General features: G+C 39.1%; 1 protein-coding gene and 1 long non-coding RNA gene across 5 annotated transcripts in view; one reads left to right on the top strand and one right to left on the bottom strand.

Annotated features, from left to right (window-relative positions):
• The window catches only part of tcf7l1b (transcription factor 7 like 1b), a 50360-nt gene extending 30706 nt beyond the window's left edge, over positions 1 to 19654 (top strand). For 2 of the 4 annotated variants that reach the window (XM_043247598.1, XM_043247599.1), the window contains 9 exons: positions 2883 to 2966; positions 11786 to 11918; positions 11991 to 12093; positions 12175 to 12258; positions 15127 to 15267; positions 15514 to 15673; positions 16112 to 16219; positions 17140 to 17191; positions 18776 to 19654. In XM_043247598.1, coding sequence (XP_043103533.1) covers positions 2883 to 2966; positions 11786 to 11918; positions 11991 to 12093; positions 12175 to 12258; positions 15127 to 15267; positions 15514 to 15673; positions 16112 to 16219; positions 17140 to 17191; positions 18776 to 19221 — 1311 coding nt within the window. In that variant the 3' untranslated portion in view covers positions 19222 to 19654. Of the gene's footprint in view, positions 1 to 2882; positions 2967 to 11785; positions 11919 to 11990; positions 12094 to 12174; positions 12259 to 15126; positions 15268 to 15513; positions 15674 to 16111; positions 16220 to 17139; positions 17192 to 17279; positions 17309 to 18775 lie in introns of all 4 variants that reach the window. The other 2 variants (XM_043247600.1, XM_043247601.1) reach the window with 2 other exon arrangements.
• Positions 3007 to 5981, bottom strand: LOC122350852. The gene is made up of 3 exons (XR_006251628.1): positions 5498 to 5981; positions 4258 to 4424; positions 3007 to 4137 (listed from the first exon to the last, which is right to left on the bottom strand). It is a non-coding gene; the product is annotated as an uncharacterized LOC122350852 (long non-coding RNA).
• Positions 19655 to 21244: the final 1590 nt, after the last annotated feature.

Raw genomic sequence — 21244 nt, 5'->3', positions numbered from 1 at the left:
CGCATAGCATTGCACTTTTGAAAACAGCACTAGACAAAGCCCCAAAAATTTAAAATATATAAGACAGTAGACTTCCAAAAACTTTGCTTTCATTTATTTGCAAGTCCATACGTTTTACTTTCACTGTACCATGTGTTTTTAGTCTTGATTGCAGTTTTTAATGCTTAAACGAGGTCTTGTTTTAAAGCACTGATAATAAGAGACAGATCTAGGGAGCCTTACTGGAACTAGACTTCTTTACTGGAAGCCATCGTCATGTTAACAACACTTTTTATGTCTTAATATGTAGATCTGTGTGCGTTCATGTCTTGGCCTGGGTTCCTATCGTGGGATAAAACATGAGCAGCTAAAGAGAGTAATAATGGCTGCCTTCTGTTTCTCTTTAGCAGTTGTGTGGGCCCAGGATTCCTTCCCTAACATCAGCTTTCGGGATATACGTGTGTGTGTGTGTGTGTGTGTGTGTGTGTGGCAGGGATAGTAGGGGGAGATGACTGATGTCAACCCGAAGAATTTCCTCTCTTTTGGATGGGAACGAGGGGCCCGCTCTGCCCCCCCGAGTCCCCCAGCTGTCAGGAAACAATACCCTTGGCCTGTTCAGACAAAACTCATTCCTGAAAGTGTTTTTTTTTCTTTCTCTGTCCTCCCGCTCCCTCCCCTCTTCCTTTTGTGCTATAATGTCTTTTCCATTTTTAACCATAGCCGTGTAAACTTCCTTCCTCTGAACGCTGCGCTTGAAAGCAAGGTCGAAGATGTAAAGGTTCAAAAGTGGACCGGAGCCCACATTAATTCAATCAAAGCCTCGCATTTTCCGGCTGATTTCCAGTCGTCCGAGTCTTAATATGAACACCAATTAATATAAACACCGTGCAAGGGAAATGACAACATTTGGCCGAAGCCAATGACTATTGATTATTTTGTGCTTCTAATCAGGGCGGGTGGACTGGAGAGTTTGTTTTGACCAAGTCAGATGTTGATTGCACTAACAATGTGCATAATTGGTTTGATTTTAAGAGAGGCCATCATCCAATCAGTGTGCACATTTTTCATTTGGATTTTGCATACAACCAAATAAAACTACGTTTAGATGAAAGCTTTAGACACCGTAGGATGCTATGTCCAGTGTAGCGAAACAAAAATAATACTAAAATTAAAGTGAAAGTCCCCATGATTAAAAATAAAATAAATATATATATATATATATATATATATATATATAAAATAAGGTTTATTTAAATTTACTTTTAAAGTATTAGACCTGTATTGATATTTTAAAAATTATAAAAATGACTACATTTAAAAAGTAGCGTTAAAAGTATTTATTTTTTTATTAACAATTATTTGATTAAAACAAAATTGTTGAATTTTTATATCTAAAGCTAATGTTAAATAGTTTAGATTTTTTTCACCTTATTGTTGGCACTGCTTTTTCTGATTGATTCTTTTTCCTGTATTAATTGTTTTATATAAAACGACAAGAAAAACCTTCTGTAGTGTTGCTTATGTAAATATTTATACATTTATTTATGTGATTTTATAAAATATAAAATTAAAATTATATTTTATACATTTTTTTATTTAATATAATTATTAGAGTAAGTTTTACAGTAAAATGTAAAATTAATTATAACGTTTAATTCTATATTACAATTTTTGTAATTATATAACACGCCTTTCATATAATTTCGAAGACTGCTAACCATTTCTGAGTAAAGTATATCCTACACCATTGTTTTTCTTTCTGTTTTCCAGTGTACCTTTAGTAGCATGAACGTGCATTAAGATAATGAACCGGCTCAGTTTTGATTTCCTGCTGACTTTTATGCGCTCTGCTCAAACACTATATTACCTCGAACTAAACGTGTTTTAATGAATTTTAAATTCTCAAGCAGCCCTAAGAAATCCATGCGCACGAAAATCGGCTGTATCCAGCAGTTAAAAACTGATATAAAAACCAGATGTCTGAAGTGAGCTCCTCTGAGACTTCAGCTATGACCATAAGACCAAAAAGAGCAAAACAAAACGATCTGAACACAACCTCTGCATTTATTAAAAAAAAAAAAATTATTGTGCGTTAGCGAGTATCAGCGCATCTGTTTGGCCCTCGGTGGAGCACATGCGGCCCTGGACAAGCAAAGCTAGCTCTGTTCGCTCGCTGAAGTATTACAGAGAGAGGTCAAAAGTGCAGGGCTGTTCACTTGAGCTTTATAGATGTGCCTGTGTTTTTACCACGGTCCAGTTTTCCCACCTCTCTCCATGGGATTTCCTCTCAGCTGTCCCCTAACGCACACACACACACACGCACACATGCACACACACACACATATACACGTACACACACACACACACACTCTCTCTCTCCCTCGATAGTCGCCCACAGCTGGGCTCAAGGAGGAACACATTCTCCGACAAACACAGATTTCACACTCTCACTCTCTCTCCGTCTCTCTCTCTCTCTCTCTCTCTCTCTCTCTCACTCACACACACACACACACACACACACAGACGGACAGACACAGAGACAGAGACACAGGTGTTTGCGAGTAGAATTGCTCTCTGCTGACCGTTCGGTTTATTTATGAGCCTCTGAGACGCAGATCTCATTCTGGAAGATTCTGTTAAGTCTCTTTTCAGTTCGACGTTTGTTTCACTCATTCATCCGGGGTTAGTCATCAACGAGGCCTGTCTAGACACACACACACACACACACACACACACACACACGGTTTTTAAAGGTGCTTTTGTAAACGGGTCTGACAAACGTGTTGGTTGACTTTGCCACCCACTGAGGTGAAGTTTCTGCACCTGTTTTGTGCACGAGCTTTTTCCGTTGACTTGTGATGGAGAGATGTGGCTCATCTGTGTTTTGTCGTTGTGTTTGACAGTATCTGCAGATGAAATGGCCCCTTCTGGACGTTCCGGGCACGGCAGCGCTCAGAGACTCACGATCACCTACTCCAGGACAATTAGTGAGTGTCTCACGCGCACACACACACACACACACGCACGCATGCATGCACACATTGGCCACTGTGAGTATGTACACTTCATATGTCATTGTATCAGATGGGAATAAAGAAAGAAATGGATATTTATTATACAGACAGATTTAGTTAAAAAATGACCATACATTATCTCACAACTCTAATTTCTCACAATTTTAGCTTGCAATTCTGTTTATATCTCATAATTCTGCTTTTAAGATCTCGCAGCTCTGCATTTCTAGCTTGCAATTTTACTTTTATATCTCAGAATTTTTCACTCATGACTCAAAATCTTTTCAGACTTTTCTTTGCATCTCATAATTATGTGTATCAAGCGATTCTTGCATTCACAATTCAGAACTTGAGCTTGTAGTTTTTTATATCTAATAATTGTGCATCTATATCTCATAATTCAGCATTTGTATTGTACTTGTAAATCTCACTTTATCTTGTAATTCTGCTTTTATATATCATTCTTGCAGTTCTGTGAAAAGTTCTGTCTGAATTGCAAATATATATATATATCTATCTATCTATCTATATTCTGGTAGAAAGCCGCTTTAATGCCCTTATGTCATTCCAATCTTAAGACTTTAATTATATTCAGAACATGAACATATTTTTAATGTAATCATTTTTATGCATCCATTGAAAGTCAGTGCTACCAAATTGAAAAGCTTCGAAATGCACGTAAAGACATCAATGTAATACACATTAACCAGGCATTTTATCCTGAGCACACACAATAACTCGGTTGAACAGAAACGTGTGTGTGTGTGTGTGTGTGTGTGTGTGTGTGTGTGTGTGTTTGTGTGCTTATCAGTGTTTAAATGGATTTTTTATATCGGTTTTTGTTCTGAAGATGAAAGAAAGAAAAGTATCCCTGAAAAGTCAGCATGAGGTTAAAAGCAATCCCATGTATTTTATTTCTGATCTTGTGGTGAATGATTAATTCACCTGTAAACATTCATTCACCCCCCCGTACCAAATCCCTGATGTGTTTTTAATAGTTGTGTCAGTTAATCTTTATTGATGCACGTAAACCCTACCTGAGCTTGTATTGATTTGTGTAACTGATGTGGACGGTCATGCAGAGCATTTGCTTTTGTTCGGCGTCCTGTTCTTGAGATTATAAAAAAAATCCAGTGTTTCTAGCCTACAACCAAATTGAGAATATAATTAATTTATTTTAAACTATGCATGGTCATTTATAATCAAGTTTTGGTTGCCTGTAGGTAAACAGCAACTGTTTTCTGCTAGTGATTGTGACTCTAACCAGAACGAGTGGTGTATACGGTACATGCCACTCCTTAGTGTTCAGTGATGGCTGCTGGATAAGAGCTGCTGGTGGGTTCCAGTCAGGCAGGTTGGAGGTCAGGAGGATTGAAGGATGGTGGCTTGTGTCCTCAGCAGACCTGTGTGGTTTGATTCACCGCTGGTAAACTGATGAGAGGTGATAAATTTAACCAGAGCGTTACATTCTTGCTGTGGGTGTGTGGGAGTGTGTGGGAGTGTGTGAGTGTGTGTGAGTGTGTGTGAGTGTGTGTGAGTGTGTGTGAGTGTGTGTGAGTGTGTGTGAGTGTGTGTGAGTGTGTGTGAGTGTGTGTGGGAGTGTGTGAGTGTGTGTGAGTGTGTGTGAGTGTGTGTGTGTGTGTGTGTGAGTGTGTGTGAGTGTGTGTGAGTGTGTGGGAGTGTGTGGGAGTGTGTGGGAGTGTGTGGGAGTGTGTGGGAGTGTGTGGGAGTGTGGGGGTGTGTGTGTGTGTGTGTGTGAGTGTGTGTGAGTGTGTGTGAGTGTGTGTGAGTGTGTGTGAGTGAGTGTGTGTGTGTGTGTCTGTGAGAGTGTGAGTGTGAGTGTGAGTGTGAGTGCGAGTGTGTGCGTGCGAGGCGCGTGCGCGAGTGCGTGTGAGAGTGCGAGTGTGTGCGCATGAGAGTGTGTGTGAGTGTGTGTGTGAGTGTGTGTGTGTGTGTGTGTGTGTGTCGGGATGAAACATGCGAGTAGGTGAAAGAGTGACTTTCCTGCACACAGATATGATCAACAAACATCTCTAATATGTGATTTATCTGTAGTACCTGCGGTTAATCAGCGTTTAATGTAAAACTCACAATACAAACAATACACAGTAGATAATATATAGAAAGAAAAAGTTTATATATATATATATATATATATATATATATATATATATATATATATATATATATATATATATATTTATACAAGTTTTACTTGTTACTCTTTAAATTGACTACATTTTATTTTAATTGCGTCACTTTTCTTTCTAGTTTTTTATTTTTATTTTTTTAACTTAAAATACGCTGAACTTTTCACCAAGATTTTTTATTTACATAATTTCTGATATCGTAATCGAAGTGTGTCTTTCGTATCCAAATACATTCTGGGCTCACCGTAAATCGGAGTCTCGTGACATTTCAAAGAATTCAATTTTTCCTTAATCTGACAAAAAATACGATCAAGTCTTACGACTAATCAAAGCAATACATTTTTAAAGCATTACCTCATTAGCGTTTATTCCCAGCCTTTAAACAGCAGTCCGGCTGCTTAGCATCTATTAGTGGTTTTAATGACTGATTTGTTGCTCTTACTCAGTCCGAAGTGTCCCTGTGACATGGAGACATAATAAACCCTGACATAATAAACACAGACGGGTGACTGACAATGTCATCATTGAGTCTTTGGCAGCCAGAGGGTATTCGGTTGCGTGTGTGTGTTCGTTTCGGTCTCTATCCGGCTCAGACTCGCTTTGTCACAGTAACCCCTGAACTCTCTCTAACCTCTAAACACACCATGAGATTGTCCTTAAAAGACACAGAGAGCCTTGTCTCGCCGCCCAGCCTGGCCATTAGCTCTAATATAACGTTATAAAACGCATGCACTCGCATTACGGGATCAGCAGAAAACGCGACGTGTAGTCGGGTGATGTCAATCGAGTTAGCTGCACTTGAAGAGCGAGTGTTGAGGTGTTTGCCGAGAGCGCAGAGCCTTTCCTTACTGTGGCGTTCCTCCGCCCCGGACGCCCCTCTCTCGCCCTTTTTACGGCCCACAGCTGGAGCGAAGGGCTTTGCTTGACCTTGGCGCTGGCTGGAGGATTGTTTGAGAAGACATCCGATCATGGATGTCAGACCTGGATGAGGGGGTTTTGCGCCAGGGCGTGAAGAGGGTGACTGAAGGGTGAGCTCAGGTGTGTCTTTATTTAAGGCGTTTTATTTATGGAGGAGAGCGGCGCCGTGAATATGAGCCGCCGGGAGCGAAAACTATCACCAAACAGCAAGTGACCACAGCGCACCTGAAAAATACCACACGTGTGATACTAAAGATGGAGATCGGCGCTAAGGTGTAGACCGCAGCTTGAGTCGTTAGACGTCTTTTTATTGTTGAAATTAACGTGTTCGGCCAATAACAATAGATTATTAAATAGCTTATTAAATGAAGGAATAGATTTAGATACGGCCAATAAAAACCCACATTAGAATATAACATCATCATAACCGGAAGCCCAATATTTAACAAAAAAAAACAACAATCTTACAAGTATTTTAATAGTCTCTTTATCATTTTATTTTATTTTGTTACTTTTATGCTGTAATTGTAGCTATTCTCACAATTATCTGATTCCTCAGTTATGTCTCCCAAGCACTACCTCATATCTCGCTATCGCAACTTTTCCTGTAATTTTGCGTAATTTTTTTCCTCATAATTGCTACTTTATATCGCACAGTTGCGACTTTATGAAGGCACTTGATAAAAACATACTTAACTCATTATAAGTTGTAACATTTTACTCATAATAGCTACTTCATAGCTCTGTTGCTGCTACTTTTTTGTAACGCTGGCTTTATTTCTCATAATTGCTGTCTGACAGACACAACTTATCAGAACTGCAACGGTTTCTTATAGTCGTTACCTTATATATCATAAATATATTGGAATTGCTACTTTTTACAACTTCATGTCAGCTTTATTTCACATAATTGCTACTTTATATCGCACAGATTGCAACAACGTTTCAGAAATGCAGACCATTTCTCATGATTTCGACCTCACGTTGTTTCTCAGGGTTGCAACTTTCTCATAAATGCTACTTATCTCATTTGCAACTTTTTCTCTGAATTGTAATCATTTCTCGCAATTCCGGTTTACAAGTCAAATTTCCAGAAACTGCAGTTATGAGAGATATTCAGAGACAATCACAGGAAACTGTTAAAATGTTAACCCTTCAAATACGCATTTTAACAACTTTTACAATTAAAACACCTTTTGTTTTTCATTTTTTGTAATTATGGTGCTACCGATTTTTAAACTTCTTTTTAAAGTTCTTTTGACCGTGCGTCGCTTCCCGCTTGCGTTCTCTCTTTACGATCCCACTCGATTAAAGCGGAACACTGACCTCCAAAATCTGACGGTTGCACGAAACGACAGAGCTGGATTAAACGAACAGGACGGTCCGCTGTTAGTATTCATCCTTTATTTCATTCCCACGTCCTCCCACAAACACACTCGCACGCTGAGCTCCGTCACATTGAGCCCGTAAGGTCGCTATGCTAATGTTATTCTGTTCACTCCCGAATGTTCAATAATTCAGGAGACAGGTTTGCTTGATATTCTGCTGCACCACCTTTTGTGTGTGTGTGTGTGTGTGTGAGAACGCAACGGAGCCCTCACTGTTTTACTGTGTGTCAGCATGTGATAAGCTAGGCCGGTTGATTAAGTTAGCCTAGCGACGAGGCCTCAGATGGGAAAGCTTTGTGGCTTGGGGATTGGGATCCATATTGTACACAACCAAGCAACGATTTGTGTGGGAGTTTTTCAGCACAACACAGTGGAGAATTGTGGCTCTTTAAGTAAGGAACAGCCGTAGGTTTCCACGATCCTCTGTTTTTCTCACTCATTTTCTCTCAAGCTTTTGAGATTTGATTGCATAAGGCACTAAACAACCCAGAGTCCCATGAGCAAAAAAAGACACTAAGATGTCGGTAGCATCTAAAACGTATATAAATATGTCTGTTTGCTCGTTTGTGTTCACATGGACCTGTTTTTGCATGCTGAAGCCCTTCAGTAGGGTCCTATGATTTCTGCGATGCTTTTTAATACAGCCTGCCATGATAAGACTTCACTTATCTTGAAGTGATTATGAGAGTAATTATAAAATATGGCAGTATTGTACAGTAGAATGTAGCTCAATAAAAAGAACGGTAATAGGTATTGTTTTGTTTTTGTATGACAAGAAGTAAGATTTGTTACTTTTAATTACTAATAAAATTAAATGCATAACAGAATTTCTGTCGAGAGCATAACATTTAATTTCCGAATTCAGTAAAGATGAGATTATTTCTGATCGTTAACAATTATTTCAACCAAAACAATTGACTGGCAAACTCAATAGAACGGAAGTAAAGAATGAATAAAATATTTCATAGGACCCATATAATATATTTAAAAAATATATTATATATAAAATATATATTTTTAAACTTTTAATAAGTTGTTACATTGTATACATTTCAGGATTTTGTTTAAATACACATAATTTGGCAACAAATAAAACTGATTTTATAGGATTTGAAGAACAGATGTCATTTATGATTTTTTTAATATTTTTTTAAATGAAAACATTGGGAAAATTAGGCATATTGAGCATCAAAGCTCAATCTAAAATGACCGAAAATAATTCCAGAATCAGTTGGATATTGGAGTAGATATTTTTGCTTGTTTTTCTAGTCAACATTGTTTCAAATGAAAAGTCATTCAACTTGTGTGTTTAGCTGCTGTAATACTAAAAATACTAAGCGTCTACCTAAGCTTTCTGTGTCTTTGCCTGTGTGTGTGTGTGTGTGTGTGTGTGTCTCTAAATGCTGATGTCATGTTCTGCCCACTCTTACATCCGCTTCCTGCCTCGGTGACAAACAAGGCTCAGCTATCCCAGCATGCCATGCATTCTCCTTTTCTTTTTCTGTCCTTTTTTTCTATGCTTTTTTGAAAAGACTCCTTAAAGACTCAGAACCTCCCACTGGAAAGGAGAGAGCAGCGCTCGCGCGGACACACACACACACACACACACAGAGAGAGAGACAGAGGGCTCAGGAGGTTGTTTGGTTTGTTGGTTACTCTTGTACCCAGGGGCTGTTTGCCTAGTAATTTATCTCAGATGTGAAGGATTGAGAATCATGTTTGGCTGAGTGAAATGCTCCTACCCTCTTGAACACGGCCAGCAGCAGACCGCTCTCCTCTGCCCTGTTGGCCAGACCGCCACAGACCTCCGCCAGCTCTAACGCCGTTTAGCTTTCCTTTCTGCTGCTCTGATTTTTCACATACTCTCACACTCATGCCCTGTAGATAGTGAATACCAAAGTGCCCTCAACTTGGCAGTGGCTGCTGGGAAATAGTTGACAGCTTGTTAGTGAATTTTAAAGCCGTTGTGTCTTTCAGCGCCGCAGATTGACCGTCGCCGCTGTAGTCTGCCCCCTGTTGACAAGATTTTGATCACGCCGTCAGAAAACAATGAAATTAAGACTTCTCCTTATTATGTGCTCAAAACACATTGTGTTGTCAATTGCTTTCTCCACTTTCCTTTTCCGGATCTCTTTTTATACAAGTCTCTCACTTCCTTTTTATCAACCATTTAAGTCTTTTGTTGAACATTTGTTGCATTTAAAAGCATGTTAAGTCAAATCCAATTTGCGCCTTTAAAGGTGCAGTGTTTAATTTTTTTGATGTTGTACAATATAGAATATTGGCCAGTGTTGTATAATTGTGAACACTCATTTGGGCATATTTGCCTTTTAAGTTACATTTGTTGTCATCTAGAGAAGTATTTTTGACTGCAAAGCTTCAGTTGTGTACAGTAATAATCAAAGACCCTATGATTTTTCCAGCTTTTAGGTTTTAGTGGGTAAAGATTAGGGATAAGGTTTTAAAAAATATTTTTTGCAAAATATTTTTTTTCCAAATAAAGTCATTTAAAACTAGTGTGTATTGAGATATATTTTTTAAATGGCCATTTAATTTTAAAATTTGATTTATTTATGCCTTTCCTGGGTCTACAAATTAAACTTAAAAAAATGTAAATTATTTTTATTTTTATCATTTTAAATGAGCTTGGAAGTTGAAAATCATTGCTACATTTAATGTTGTTCATTTAATGTTGCCTAAATTATCAATTTATTTTATTTCTAATCCAATGTATATTTTCCACAATATTTTAGATATTAAAACCAGTTAGTTTTAGGGTGTGAAATAATAAAGTAAAATAATTATCAAGTTCAGTATTGGCGTTCTGTGTTATAAAAATGGCTTACTTTATTATCTCTCCATATCACAATGGGATATCCGCACTGTAACGTAAAAAAACGCATTGTAATTTTAAAAATAAACAACCAAAGTAGTTTTTCTACGCAGCACCAAACCGTTGTACCATTTTGGCAGTGTTCAACATTATCTCGGCCACCAGATTGTCTTGGAAATAAAGGTTGCGGAGTGACGGCTGAGATGGTCTATATTTTCTTTCCTCACCTTATGAAGCAGACTCCAGAATCACATCGCTGTGGTTTCAGCAATGTTTTCAGGATGATGAAATATTGATGCAGTCATTCCTCAGTCCTACAGATGTGCTGCCCGAACCACAACATCTCTCGCTCTCTTCTGCTAACAAACAGACAAATGTGAACTAGTTTGTGCAACTTCAGTCTTTCGTGTAGGTTGCGGGTTTCATTACACTAACTGAGTGTCATAATGACACGCTGTAGGTGTGCATCGCGCGCGGCTGATGTGTAATGTGTCGAGTGTTGAGTGATTGTATGCTGTATACACAGGGCTTTGGTGTGGCGCTGGGCGTGAAGCTGAGCTTTCCCAGCATTCCTTGGAGCACGGCCAGATTGCTTCATGCTTTTATATATATATGTCCTCATTTATATATCCTCTTATTCACGAACAACCTTTTTTTTTTTTTTTTTTTTTTTGCATAAGAACTAGTGTGGTTTACAGCTGACACACTTCTGCTAAACACGCCGCAAAACTAATTAAACCGAAACAATGGCGAGTGTCTTTCAAGTGTTTCTCAATTAAGTCATGTTCAAGTATCTGCTTCAGAGTCTCATTTATTCAAGACGGGTAAATAGTCAAATAAAGAGCAAAGAAACTCATTACAAGCTATAAAGCAAATAGCCTAAAAACAAAACAACAGAGATGCTAATTAAGTAAACAGTGCTTTGAGTATCTGGTTTGAGTCTTATGTTTATAATACCTACATTTATGATCAAACGTGAAATAGTGCGGACAAAAATAGCATTGGTGTGCTGAACCATTTATAAATCAGTAAATACAGACATACTGTAAGCTACGAGGTTGTTAATCAATGCTCTTGAGTTAAGTTTGTGCTCTTTTTAGGCTGTCAGCCCATATTATTAAACGCTCTTTTTAAATAAGTGTTTAACATTGGAAATGAAAAAACTACATTTCCCATTATTCTGCAAAGAAATCTCCATATATTGATATGTGTGTGTGTGTGTGTGTGTGTGGGCATGCATATAAAATATGCATGCACACACACACACACATATACATACATAAAACTTTGTGGTGTTGTGGTTGACCTTGTAGCTGGATGGTTTTCTTCATAGTTTATAAATCTTTAATCATTTGCAATAATTATTCCCATTTCAAACTGTTCAGTAGTAATTTGCGATAGTAATTTGTACACTCACAAACAATGCCGAAAAAGAGGATCTGTTCTGATTTCCTGTCTTTTATAAAGAGTCTGGACCTGACTCTCTCTCGTTGTCTCTTTCAGTCTAATAAGGTCCCGGTGGTCCAGCATGCTCACATGCACCCCCTGACCCCCCTCATCACCTACAGCAATGAACACTTTTCTCCAGGAACTCCTCCAGCTCACCTCTCGCCAGAGATCCTGGACCCGAAGACAGGTACCGCACGCTCCACTTAGTTTTAACTGGACTTTTTGTCTTTTGTGGTCTGACTGACTGTGTCTGGTTCAGGTATTCCTCGGACCCCTCACCCCTCAGAGCTGTCCCCCTACTACCCCCTGTCCCCTGGGGCCGTGGGGCAGATCCCTCACCCGTTAGGGTGGCTCGTCCCACAGTGAGTTTCCCACAGTCTGAATAGATGCTGTCCACACACCCTGATTCACACTGATTGACCGTCTCTCTCTGTGCACCTCAGGCAGGGTCAGCCCATGTATCCCATCACCGCCGGGGGTTTCCGTCATCCTTATCCAGCTCTTGCCATGAACGCATCCATGTCCAGGTCAGTCGTGTGTGTTTTGCTGATTTATTCTCCCATAGCATGCGTTTTCATTTAAAGCATGGATGCATTAAGCACACATTTTATTTATAAAATTGTTCTACAACCCTGGGTTACATTTACTCTGTTCTTACTCCAAGCCAAATCCTAACTGTGTAGTTAGTTAATATTGCTCAATACTTAAATGTATAATTACACTGTAACAATGACACCTTAAGATAAAGCGGAACCAAACCTTGAATTAGCATTAGCAACATAGAAAATTGAAATGGTGAAACCTACTAACAAGTCAAGTCCAAATAGCTTTGAGTGTTAAATGTTCGATTATTCTTGGGTAACACTGTATTTAAGGTGTTATACTTACTATGGTCATTACAAGCAAGTAACACTAAAACAAACCTTCCCTATAACAAGTACATTTATCATTAATATTAGCACTTATTGTTACAGTGTAATTGAGCAAATGTCATCTTAAGATAGTGTAAGCATTTAATTATTCTTTGCTAGTTTTTCGAAACAATCGGTAGCCTTTTTTGTAAACTTGTGCGAGAAAAGCAGTATGTTAATTGCAGAATTGTCAGATGAGAAATAGCAGCTCTCTTCTGATTGCTGTAATGCATTTTTCTCTTTTGGATAGTCATGTAACTTTTAGCAGGGCGCTTTTTCCATTTTTCATATTTTACACCTGTACATCAGCTGCACCATTTATGCCGCTGCTTTTAAACCAAGAGGCACGCTTGCAAGGGTCTGTTTGGAGTTTATTTCACAATCGTACACGCTCAAGATGAAATGGATCTGAATCGACAAGAACTGCTCTTAATTTAGTGGCAGCACTGGATTAAATAAGAATGATCTGTACTGAGCTTCTCCTGTTGTGTTGCGTGAGGGATTCTTGAATTATTCATACAGAGTTCATGGCGATCAATAGTCCGTCCTCCTCCAGACCTTTACAACCATTGTCAGTACAAGCGAGTGCAAGCCCAGCCCTGCTCGCTTCTCCATTGGCATCTTTGTGATACAGAAGGACTACACTTTCTCTACTTTTGATGTATCTGGTGTGTTTGATTCGACCTCTCCTTCCATGGTCCTGGATTGAAAAGCAATATCTGCTTTACGGTAAAGAGAGCCATATGATTTAACATGACTGAAATTTCGTCAACAAAAAAGATCCGTCGCATAATGGCAATAGCGTAGAAATACGTGACCCCGGGCCACAAAACCAGCCATAAGGGTCAACTTCGAAATTGAGATTTATACATCATCTGAATAAATAAGCTTTTCATTGACGGATGGTTTGTTAGGATCGGACCATATTTGAGATACAATTATTTGAAAATCTGAGGGTGCAAAAACATCTAAATATTATGAAATCGCCTTTAAAATGTTAGCAATGCATATAACTAATCAAAAATTAAGTTTTGAGATATTAATGGAAGGAAATGTGGAACATGGGACATGATCTTCACTTAAAGCCCTAATGATTTTTGGCATAAAATCAATCATTTTCACCCATACAATACCTTTTTGTCTATTTCTATAAGCATACCCCAGCAACTTAAGACTGGTTTTGTGGTCCAAGGTCTCGTATACGAAGCAGAGCTCAAACAGAAATCACGTTTATGCCCAGCAGCTTCTCTCATGAACTTCCCGATCACATGGATTTCTACTGAAACTATACTTTGAGTCCGAATCCTCCGTTTGAGGTGAGACTGCTTGTAGTCTGCAGAAGCTCATGCGGTCGTCATGCGGAAACTTCACATGCAGTTAATGAAGTCTCTTCCTGGTATCCATGTGCCCGACGCCAACTGAAATTAAGAGGTTTAATAAAAGAGTCAAAGAGGAACACTGGTCAGTTTTTCTGGTTCTGGATGATGACAGGCCTTCATTGTGCGTTCTCCTCGGTTGAAGCTCTAGGCGCTGGGATCAGAACCGTGTCCCATTCAGCCGTCGTAGGAAGTGGTTTCCTTGGAATTTGGTCTGGGGTGTCGTGCTTTCTGCAGTACCGCAGTACCTCGCGCTTCACCTGTAAAAGGAGCTTTTCAGCTGCTACTTTATTTGGACCGAATATGACATGAATAGAAACAGGAGTGTGCTTTAGTCTAGACACAACATAGTTCACCCAGAAATGAAAAATCTGTCATCATTTATTCACCCACAGGTCGTTCCAAATCGGTATGAACTTCCTTCGTCTGCTAAAAACAGAAGAAATGGTTTCAATTTGTTTTGAATGTTGGTAACCTAACCGTTTCTGGTCTGCACTTCCATACTATTAGTTTCCCTACTATAAAAGTCAACAGTTACCAACATTCACCAAAATATTAGAAGAAAAAATTTTCAGGTTGAGGATGTGGAGAAATAACTAATTTTTGTGGAACTCAGACTTATTGAGTTTTGAGAATTAGTATTATTATTATTGTTATGGGATGTTTAAATCGTTATAATGCTGTCATTAATTACTCACCCTCATGTCGTTCCAAACCTTTTTGATGAAATCTGAGAGCTTGCAATGCAGTACGGACATCATTAAAATAGTCCATGTGACATCAGTGCACAAAGAACGCAAAAACAGCATTACATTTTGTTTTTTAATGTCTAACATTTAAATGCATGTGACAGAATTTAAACTTTCTGGTGAACTGCCCCTTTAAGGCTTAAAGTGTGCACGAGCTTGATTTCAGGTCATACCTGGTTTAAATGTAGTCTGAGCAATGTTTTAGTGGTTCATACGTGTTTAACCTTGGTGCTCATTTGGGAAATACACGTTCAAGTCTAGCAGACTTCCAAAGTCCTGTACGATTGGAGGGCGCAGGTGTGCTTTCCTTGGTATTAGAAGGCAGTAATGCTTATTTGGCAGTTTCTTTTTTTTTGCAGTTTGGTGTCCAGTCGCTTTTCTCCTCATATCGTTCCTCATCATCCTCACGGCCTTCATCAGACAGGCATCCCTCACCCAGCCATCGTCTCACCGGCTATAAAACAAGAGCCCAATGGAGATCTCAGCCCAGCAGCTAACACGTAAGCTTTTGGGTTTCATTACTAACAGCTAATAGTATTAGCATCTGACCTCCAAATGACTCTGTAATATTTTGGAGAAGATACGTTTATCACTGTTTTGTCTACCAGCTTGCCACTATATTATACACACACTCCTCCATATCCGTTTTTTCTCACTGTCGCTTCTGCACACACACACACACACACACACACACACACACACACACGCATTACAAATGCTGACCCACCTGTTATATGTGTTTGCAGAAAGTCTCCAGTCCCGACTAAGAAGGACGAGGACAAGAAACCTCACATAAAGAAGCCCCTAAACGCCTTTATGCTCTATATGAAAGAGATGAGGGCTAAAGTGGTGGCCGAGTGCACACTGAAAGAAAGCGCCGCCATCAACCAGATCCTCGGCCGCAGGGTGAGTAAGCCGTTTAGTCCTCATATGATCACTCATATTGAGTGAACCGGTCACAAGTGGCCAGAAATAAATGCTGGGGTAAATGTAATATATATTATATAAATTAATACTTCGAATGCATCAAATACTACTGCATTAAATTGAACATAAATGTATATTATAATAAGTTTTGAAGGATCATGTGACACTGAAGACTGGGTTAACGATACTGAAAATTCAGTTTTTATCACAGGAATATATTTCATTTTATTACACATTCACATAGAATGTATATTACTACATTTTTGATCAAATAAATGCAGCCTTGGTGATTGTGTTTGCTGCATGTACACACAACGCATGGGTGTGCAGTCACACTGGTGCACGTCTTGTGTATATGTACAGTATATGTGTGTGTTTTTTGGCCCGAGGCTGACTCTGTGGTGTTTGTGTATGCAGTGGCATTCTCTATCACGAGAGGAACAGGCCAAATACTACGAGCTGGCCAGGAAAGAGAGGCAGCTGCACTCTCAACTCTACCCTGGCTGGTCCGCGCGAGATAACTACGTGAGTCAGACATTTCAGCACACGTGCACACACACACACAGCCTCACGCTCACATTTGTATGCTGTCAAACGCCACTTTTCATCAATACGGTACAGTTGGCTTTCACAGGCTGTTTTTGTAAAGCAGTGGAGAAACAAATCCCATGATTTTTTAATGTTATACATCAAAAATCTATACACCACCATCACGTAAGAGTAGTTATTGGTCTTACAGAGCTTCGTCTTAAAACATATGTTATAATTTAGAAAAAACCTGTTGTATATCGATCCTTGTAGGAAAAAAAGTGATTTTAATTAAAGAAAAAAAGACAAAATCTAAGTTCATCACTAATAACTACTTGCATTCTTCTCGAACTGCCTAATGTATTTATAAGCAGTGTAGTTTTAGTATTTTTATATAAATAACTTATATTTATATTTAGTATTTTTATTTCAGCTTTTAGTTATTTCAGAGTTTTGCACTGAATGAAATTAGAAATGGTGACTATTTCAGTAACACAATTCTTTACGGTTTTAGTTTTAATTCACAATAATTTACTGTTTACCCAGTTATTCTTAAATTAAAAATTGCTTTGTTCTGTTATAACTTTTCCAGTTAATTTATTTATTTTTTGCTAGAAAACACAGTGACTGGCATTTAGCAGAAACGCACACATAATAGAAAATAAACTAATATTCGTTTTATTCGTTTGTCCTCTACCACAATTCACTTGATCGTGTGTTAAAGAATATTAGGCCTATTATTCGTAAACCCTATTCGTGGAAAGTGCCAAATGTACTTTTTATTATATAATTGCACTTTGTCCGTTCTGTATTATTTTACTTCATTCTGTAATCATCGCTCTAACTCTATTTCCATATCTCTCGCCCTCTGTTTCTCTCTCTCTCTCTCTCTCTCTCTGTTTTTTTTTTCTCTTCAGGGCAAGCGGAAGAAGAGGAAGAGAGATAATAAGACAGACTCAACACCAGAGGGTGAGGGGACACGCGCACACACGCACAGCCTTTTCTCTCTCACCTTGTCCCTTTCTAACCGCGCTCTCTCCTCCTTGCTAACATGCAGCTTATGAGGTCCAGTGCTAGCACAGGCAGGTACAGTATGTCTGCAGGCTTAGGAGCCGTTCACACAGGATACGCTCTTTTTCTTCTATTGTTCAGTCCCTTGTTTACATACACGTGCAACAAAAATGGACGTGTTTGGCGGTTGCACCACGTCTCGCTGTATTTCCAATGAGAGGCCGTGTCAGTTCAGTGAATCGGTGTCCGTTTAAAACGGCGAAGCGGTGGAGTCTGATGAATGTGGGAGTGAGATATAAGCATGCTGAGTGTTTATTGTGACGGGTCTATGTTAGTGTGCCTTCTGTTGTGCCCGAGCGTGTCCTGAGTGAACGTCCTCTTAGACAGCCAGTGTCAGAGCTGTAGAAGTCAGCCCACTCTTCATTGTGATCTCATCCACGACTATGTCCACCATTTGAGTACCGTGACGTCGATAAAACAACGCCATTTCCATTTTGTGTTGAGTATTGTATGGGTGAATCTCATTAAATCTGCGAAAAGAACAACATGTCCAGGTCATGTTTCACCCTAAAATCTAATATTTTGAAAATAATACATGACAATTGGGTACATTTTCCATTAATGTAATGCAAAAATGGTATGCTGCGTCATATCTCGAGCAGTCTTTCGGCCAAAAGAAAAAAACTGCATATCTCCTGACCACTAGGTGGAGCTGTGACGAAACTCTGCAGGTAGCCTCAAGTCATAATTATTATAACGCACGCCAAGTTTGGTTTGAATACTCTAAAGCGTCGAGGAGAAATAGCCCGTGTTCTGAAGATGATCTGATTTGGTCTGGGAGTTTCAAAAATGGAAATTCAAAGTGGCATGAAATTTCAAAATCTGTTCAATCTGTTGATTTAACGTAATGTGAATTATTCGGAATAATGAGAATTTAAATGCAAATTTGTATGACCTCTTACGAATTTATATGATGTTTTTGTTAAATTTATGTATTTTACGAGTTGCCAATTCGTATAAATTTATATGAATGACCTACACCTACACCCCGCCCTTAAAACTACCCGTTACTGGGGCTTTAGACGAATTGTACAATTTTTTTTTTATAAGAATTCGTACGAATAAGCCACCTTGATACTGCAACAAGAAATAAAATTGATTAATCGTGGCACCTTTTTTAAAATTCAAAAATTCAGCTAAAAGGTCAATGCCTTGATGTATCATTTTTTTTTTTAGCAGCGAAATGTCTTTGCGTGAACTCTCGTTTTCAGTCTTTAGCATTAGCATTTAGCAATAAGTGCAGCGTGATCGCCCCTTAAAATATTCAGATGCATCGCACCAGTGAGAATTTAATGGGAAAATGTGCTTAATTGTTGTGAAAATATCTCTAGATTTAATAATAAAAAGATGTAAAAAGCATTTTGTGATTCTGACTATTCAAAACTTGATGCTGAGTGCATCGTGAGCCCTTCTTTGGGGTTAAATGTCCTCTCATCTCGGAAACGCCGTCTCCGTTCACATTTGCGTGATTTGTTCTTTCAGATTTCTCGGCACGGAACAAGAAGCCGTGCGTGCAGTACCTCCCTCAGGAGAAGATGATTGACAGCCCGGCCTCCTCTCACGGCAGCATGCTGGACTCCCCGGCCACACCCTCAGCGGCCCTGGCCTCGCCCGCCGCTCCCGGCCCCACTCACTCGGAGCAGGCCCAGCCGCTGTCGCTCACCACCAAACCCGAGCGCCACCATCACTTCCCCCTGCTCTCCAAACCTTCCTCCTCCTCTTCATCATCATCCTCTTCAACATCCTCCTCCTCTCAGCCAACCAGCGCCTCGGGCAGACAGTCAACTCCGCCCCTTCTGTCTCGGCCACTCCCCTTGTCTTCCCTGCATGCCTCGCTCCTGTCCCCGCCCTCCCCGTTTCACCTTCACTCCCATCATGCTTTGTTCCAGTCCCAGCCGCTCTCTTTGGTAACCAAATCAGCCGACTGACTCTTCAAAAGCAATTTTCCTTAATGTCTTTTACATAATGCTGTATATTGCTTTTTACCTTTTGGAGAAATAGATGTCAGGTTAACTTTTTTGATAAGTGAAAAGGAAATAAATATTATTGGTCAATATTTGATCATCTGCTTTTCTGTGTCTGTATAAAACAATGTATTTTTTGTAATGTCTACTTTGGAACTGGTTTCTTATTTGATGCATTTATTCAGTAAACTTGTATAAAGAATACATGTATTAAAAACTACTTTTAAAATGACAAGAAGGAACAAAAAAAACTTTAAGCTTGCCTGTAATTAATGGTAGTTTTGGAGTTTAATTCATAGTACTGGCAATTTATTAGACCTCTTTGCAATGACCCCCTCTACCCCAGTTTTGAAGTGTGTGAACTTGATAAATAAAACTTGTAAATTGTTTCTAAAAATGGGATGTTATTGTCGTCTTGGGGTCAAGTTTATTCGTTGATTTGATGCGTCTTTTCCTTTTATTAAAAATATCAAAATACTTTATTAAAAGTGGTTAAAAACGTACTCTGCGTAGGGTGAGTTAGTTTGAGCTCGAATGTTATGTGATAATTGTTAAACATTTATTTCCGAAAATGGGGGGAAAAAATTAACAAGGTATCAAAATGTTTTTGAAAAATCGCTCCTAACCAAAGCATATTTGATATTAAAAAATACAGTAAAAATAGTAATATTGTGAAATGCTACAATTTAAATTAACTTTTCATACATGCATTTTATATCTGGGATGCAAAGCTGAATTTAGTCACATGATCCTTCAGAAATCATTGTAATATGCTGATTTGATGCTCAGAAAACATTTATATGATCGGTCATTAAACGGTTGTATCTCTTTATGTTTTCATGAAAACCATTTTGTTTTATGGTTGCTTGATTAATAGATTAGTCAAAACCGCAAAATCTCATAGCTATCTAATATTTTCATGTCTTTTAACTATGGTCTCTTTTTTTTTTTTTTTTTAATGGGGCAAATCGGGCAGATGAATATTGTTTTGGTACATAAACCAATAAAATAATAATTTCAAATAAAACTAGCCGAGTAGCATATCCGTTCATTGTCGATTACTACAATGTTTGAATGTGGATACAGTCAAAAGTTTATTTTTTTTTAAATGTGCACCTAATAAAGCAAATGTGTGATTAGTCGTGTTACACAAATGGTAGCCTGTCGTTTTCGTGGGAAAAGCCACAATGTTACCTCAAAATGCAGGGCTTTTGCAACACTCCTCTAAAAACAACATCTAGAGCACAAAATGATAGCATAATAATCTTCTCGAGAAACCCTGCTGATATAAGAGGAATTAGAGTTAAATCTTTAATAGGTGGAATTTAGGCAAACCGCACTGGAAAATAAACAGATGAGCCAGAACAACAAAAATTTCTGCCAAAAATAAACACGGGTTTAAAAAAAAAATAATAGACATCTGTTCCTTCCTGGAATGCAAAGTCCCAAAACAACGACAAAAAGCAGGTCAAACCCTGCCTTCTCCTTTTCTCTCACTTTCTCGCGTTGCGTCTTTATTTGTGGCTTGGCGAGCCGCGGCTGGCGCGGTAATTAAGTGCGCGGTAATAGGATGGAGCTCCAGGGAGCTCATTAGGCTTTTCAATTAGCGAAAAATACACAAGGTAGAGTCCTCTGCTTTTTAGGGACTTTAGAAACGGGCAGAGATGCCAAGAACGGTCCCTTTCGCTGGGAAACGGGGCGGAGGTGACACCCTCCACAGACCTCGCGCGCTCCTCGGGGGGCGTCACGTGAGCGGACCCGGGCGCCATTACTCTTAAATCTCGACGTCCAAGGAATCCCGCTCATAAAATTTACATTTCAACAAACTCGAGGCCTCGGAGTCAGGCGGGGCGACCCCTGACGCTCAATTATTCACAGCGGCGCTAAAATTATTACGCCCGCCTCCCACGCAGAGCCCTACCCGGGGCTTTATAAATACCGACCGAGGTCGCAAAACCGAGCTCGCTTGCGAGTTGCGTTACACCAA

Source organism: Puntigrus tetrazona, chromosome 8, assembly GCF_018831695.1.
Source record: "Puntigrus tetrazona isolate hp1 chromosome 8, ASM1883169v1, whole genome shotgun sequence".
NCBI classification, from domain to species: Eukaryota; Metazoa; Chordata; class Actinopteri; order Cypriniformes; family Cyprinidae; genus Puntigrus; species Puntigrus tetrazona.
The sequence above is the reverse complement of the archived record's forward strand: the minus strand, read 5'-3'. Positions and strand labels throughout refer to the sequence as shown.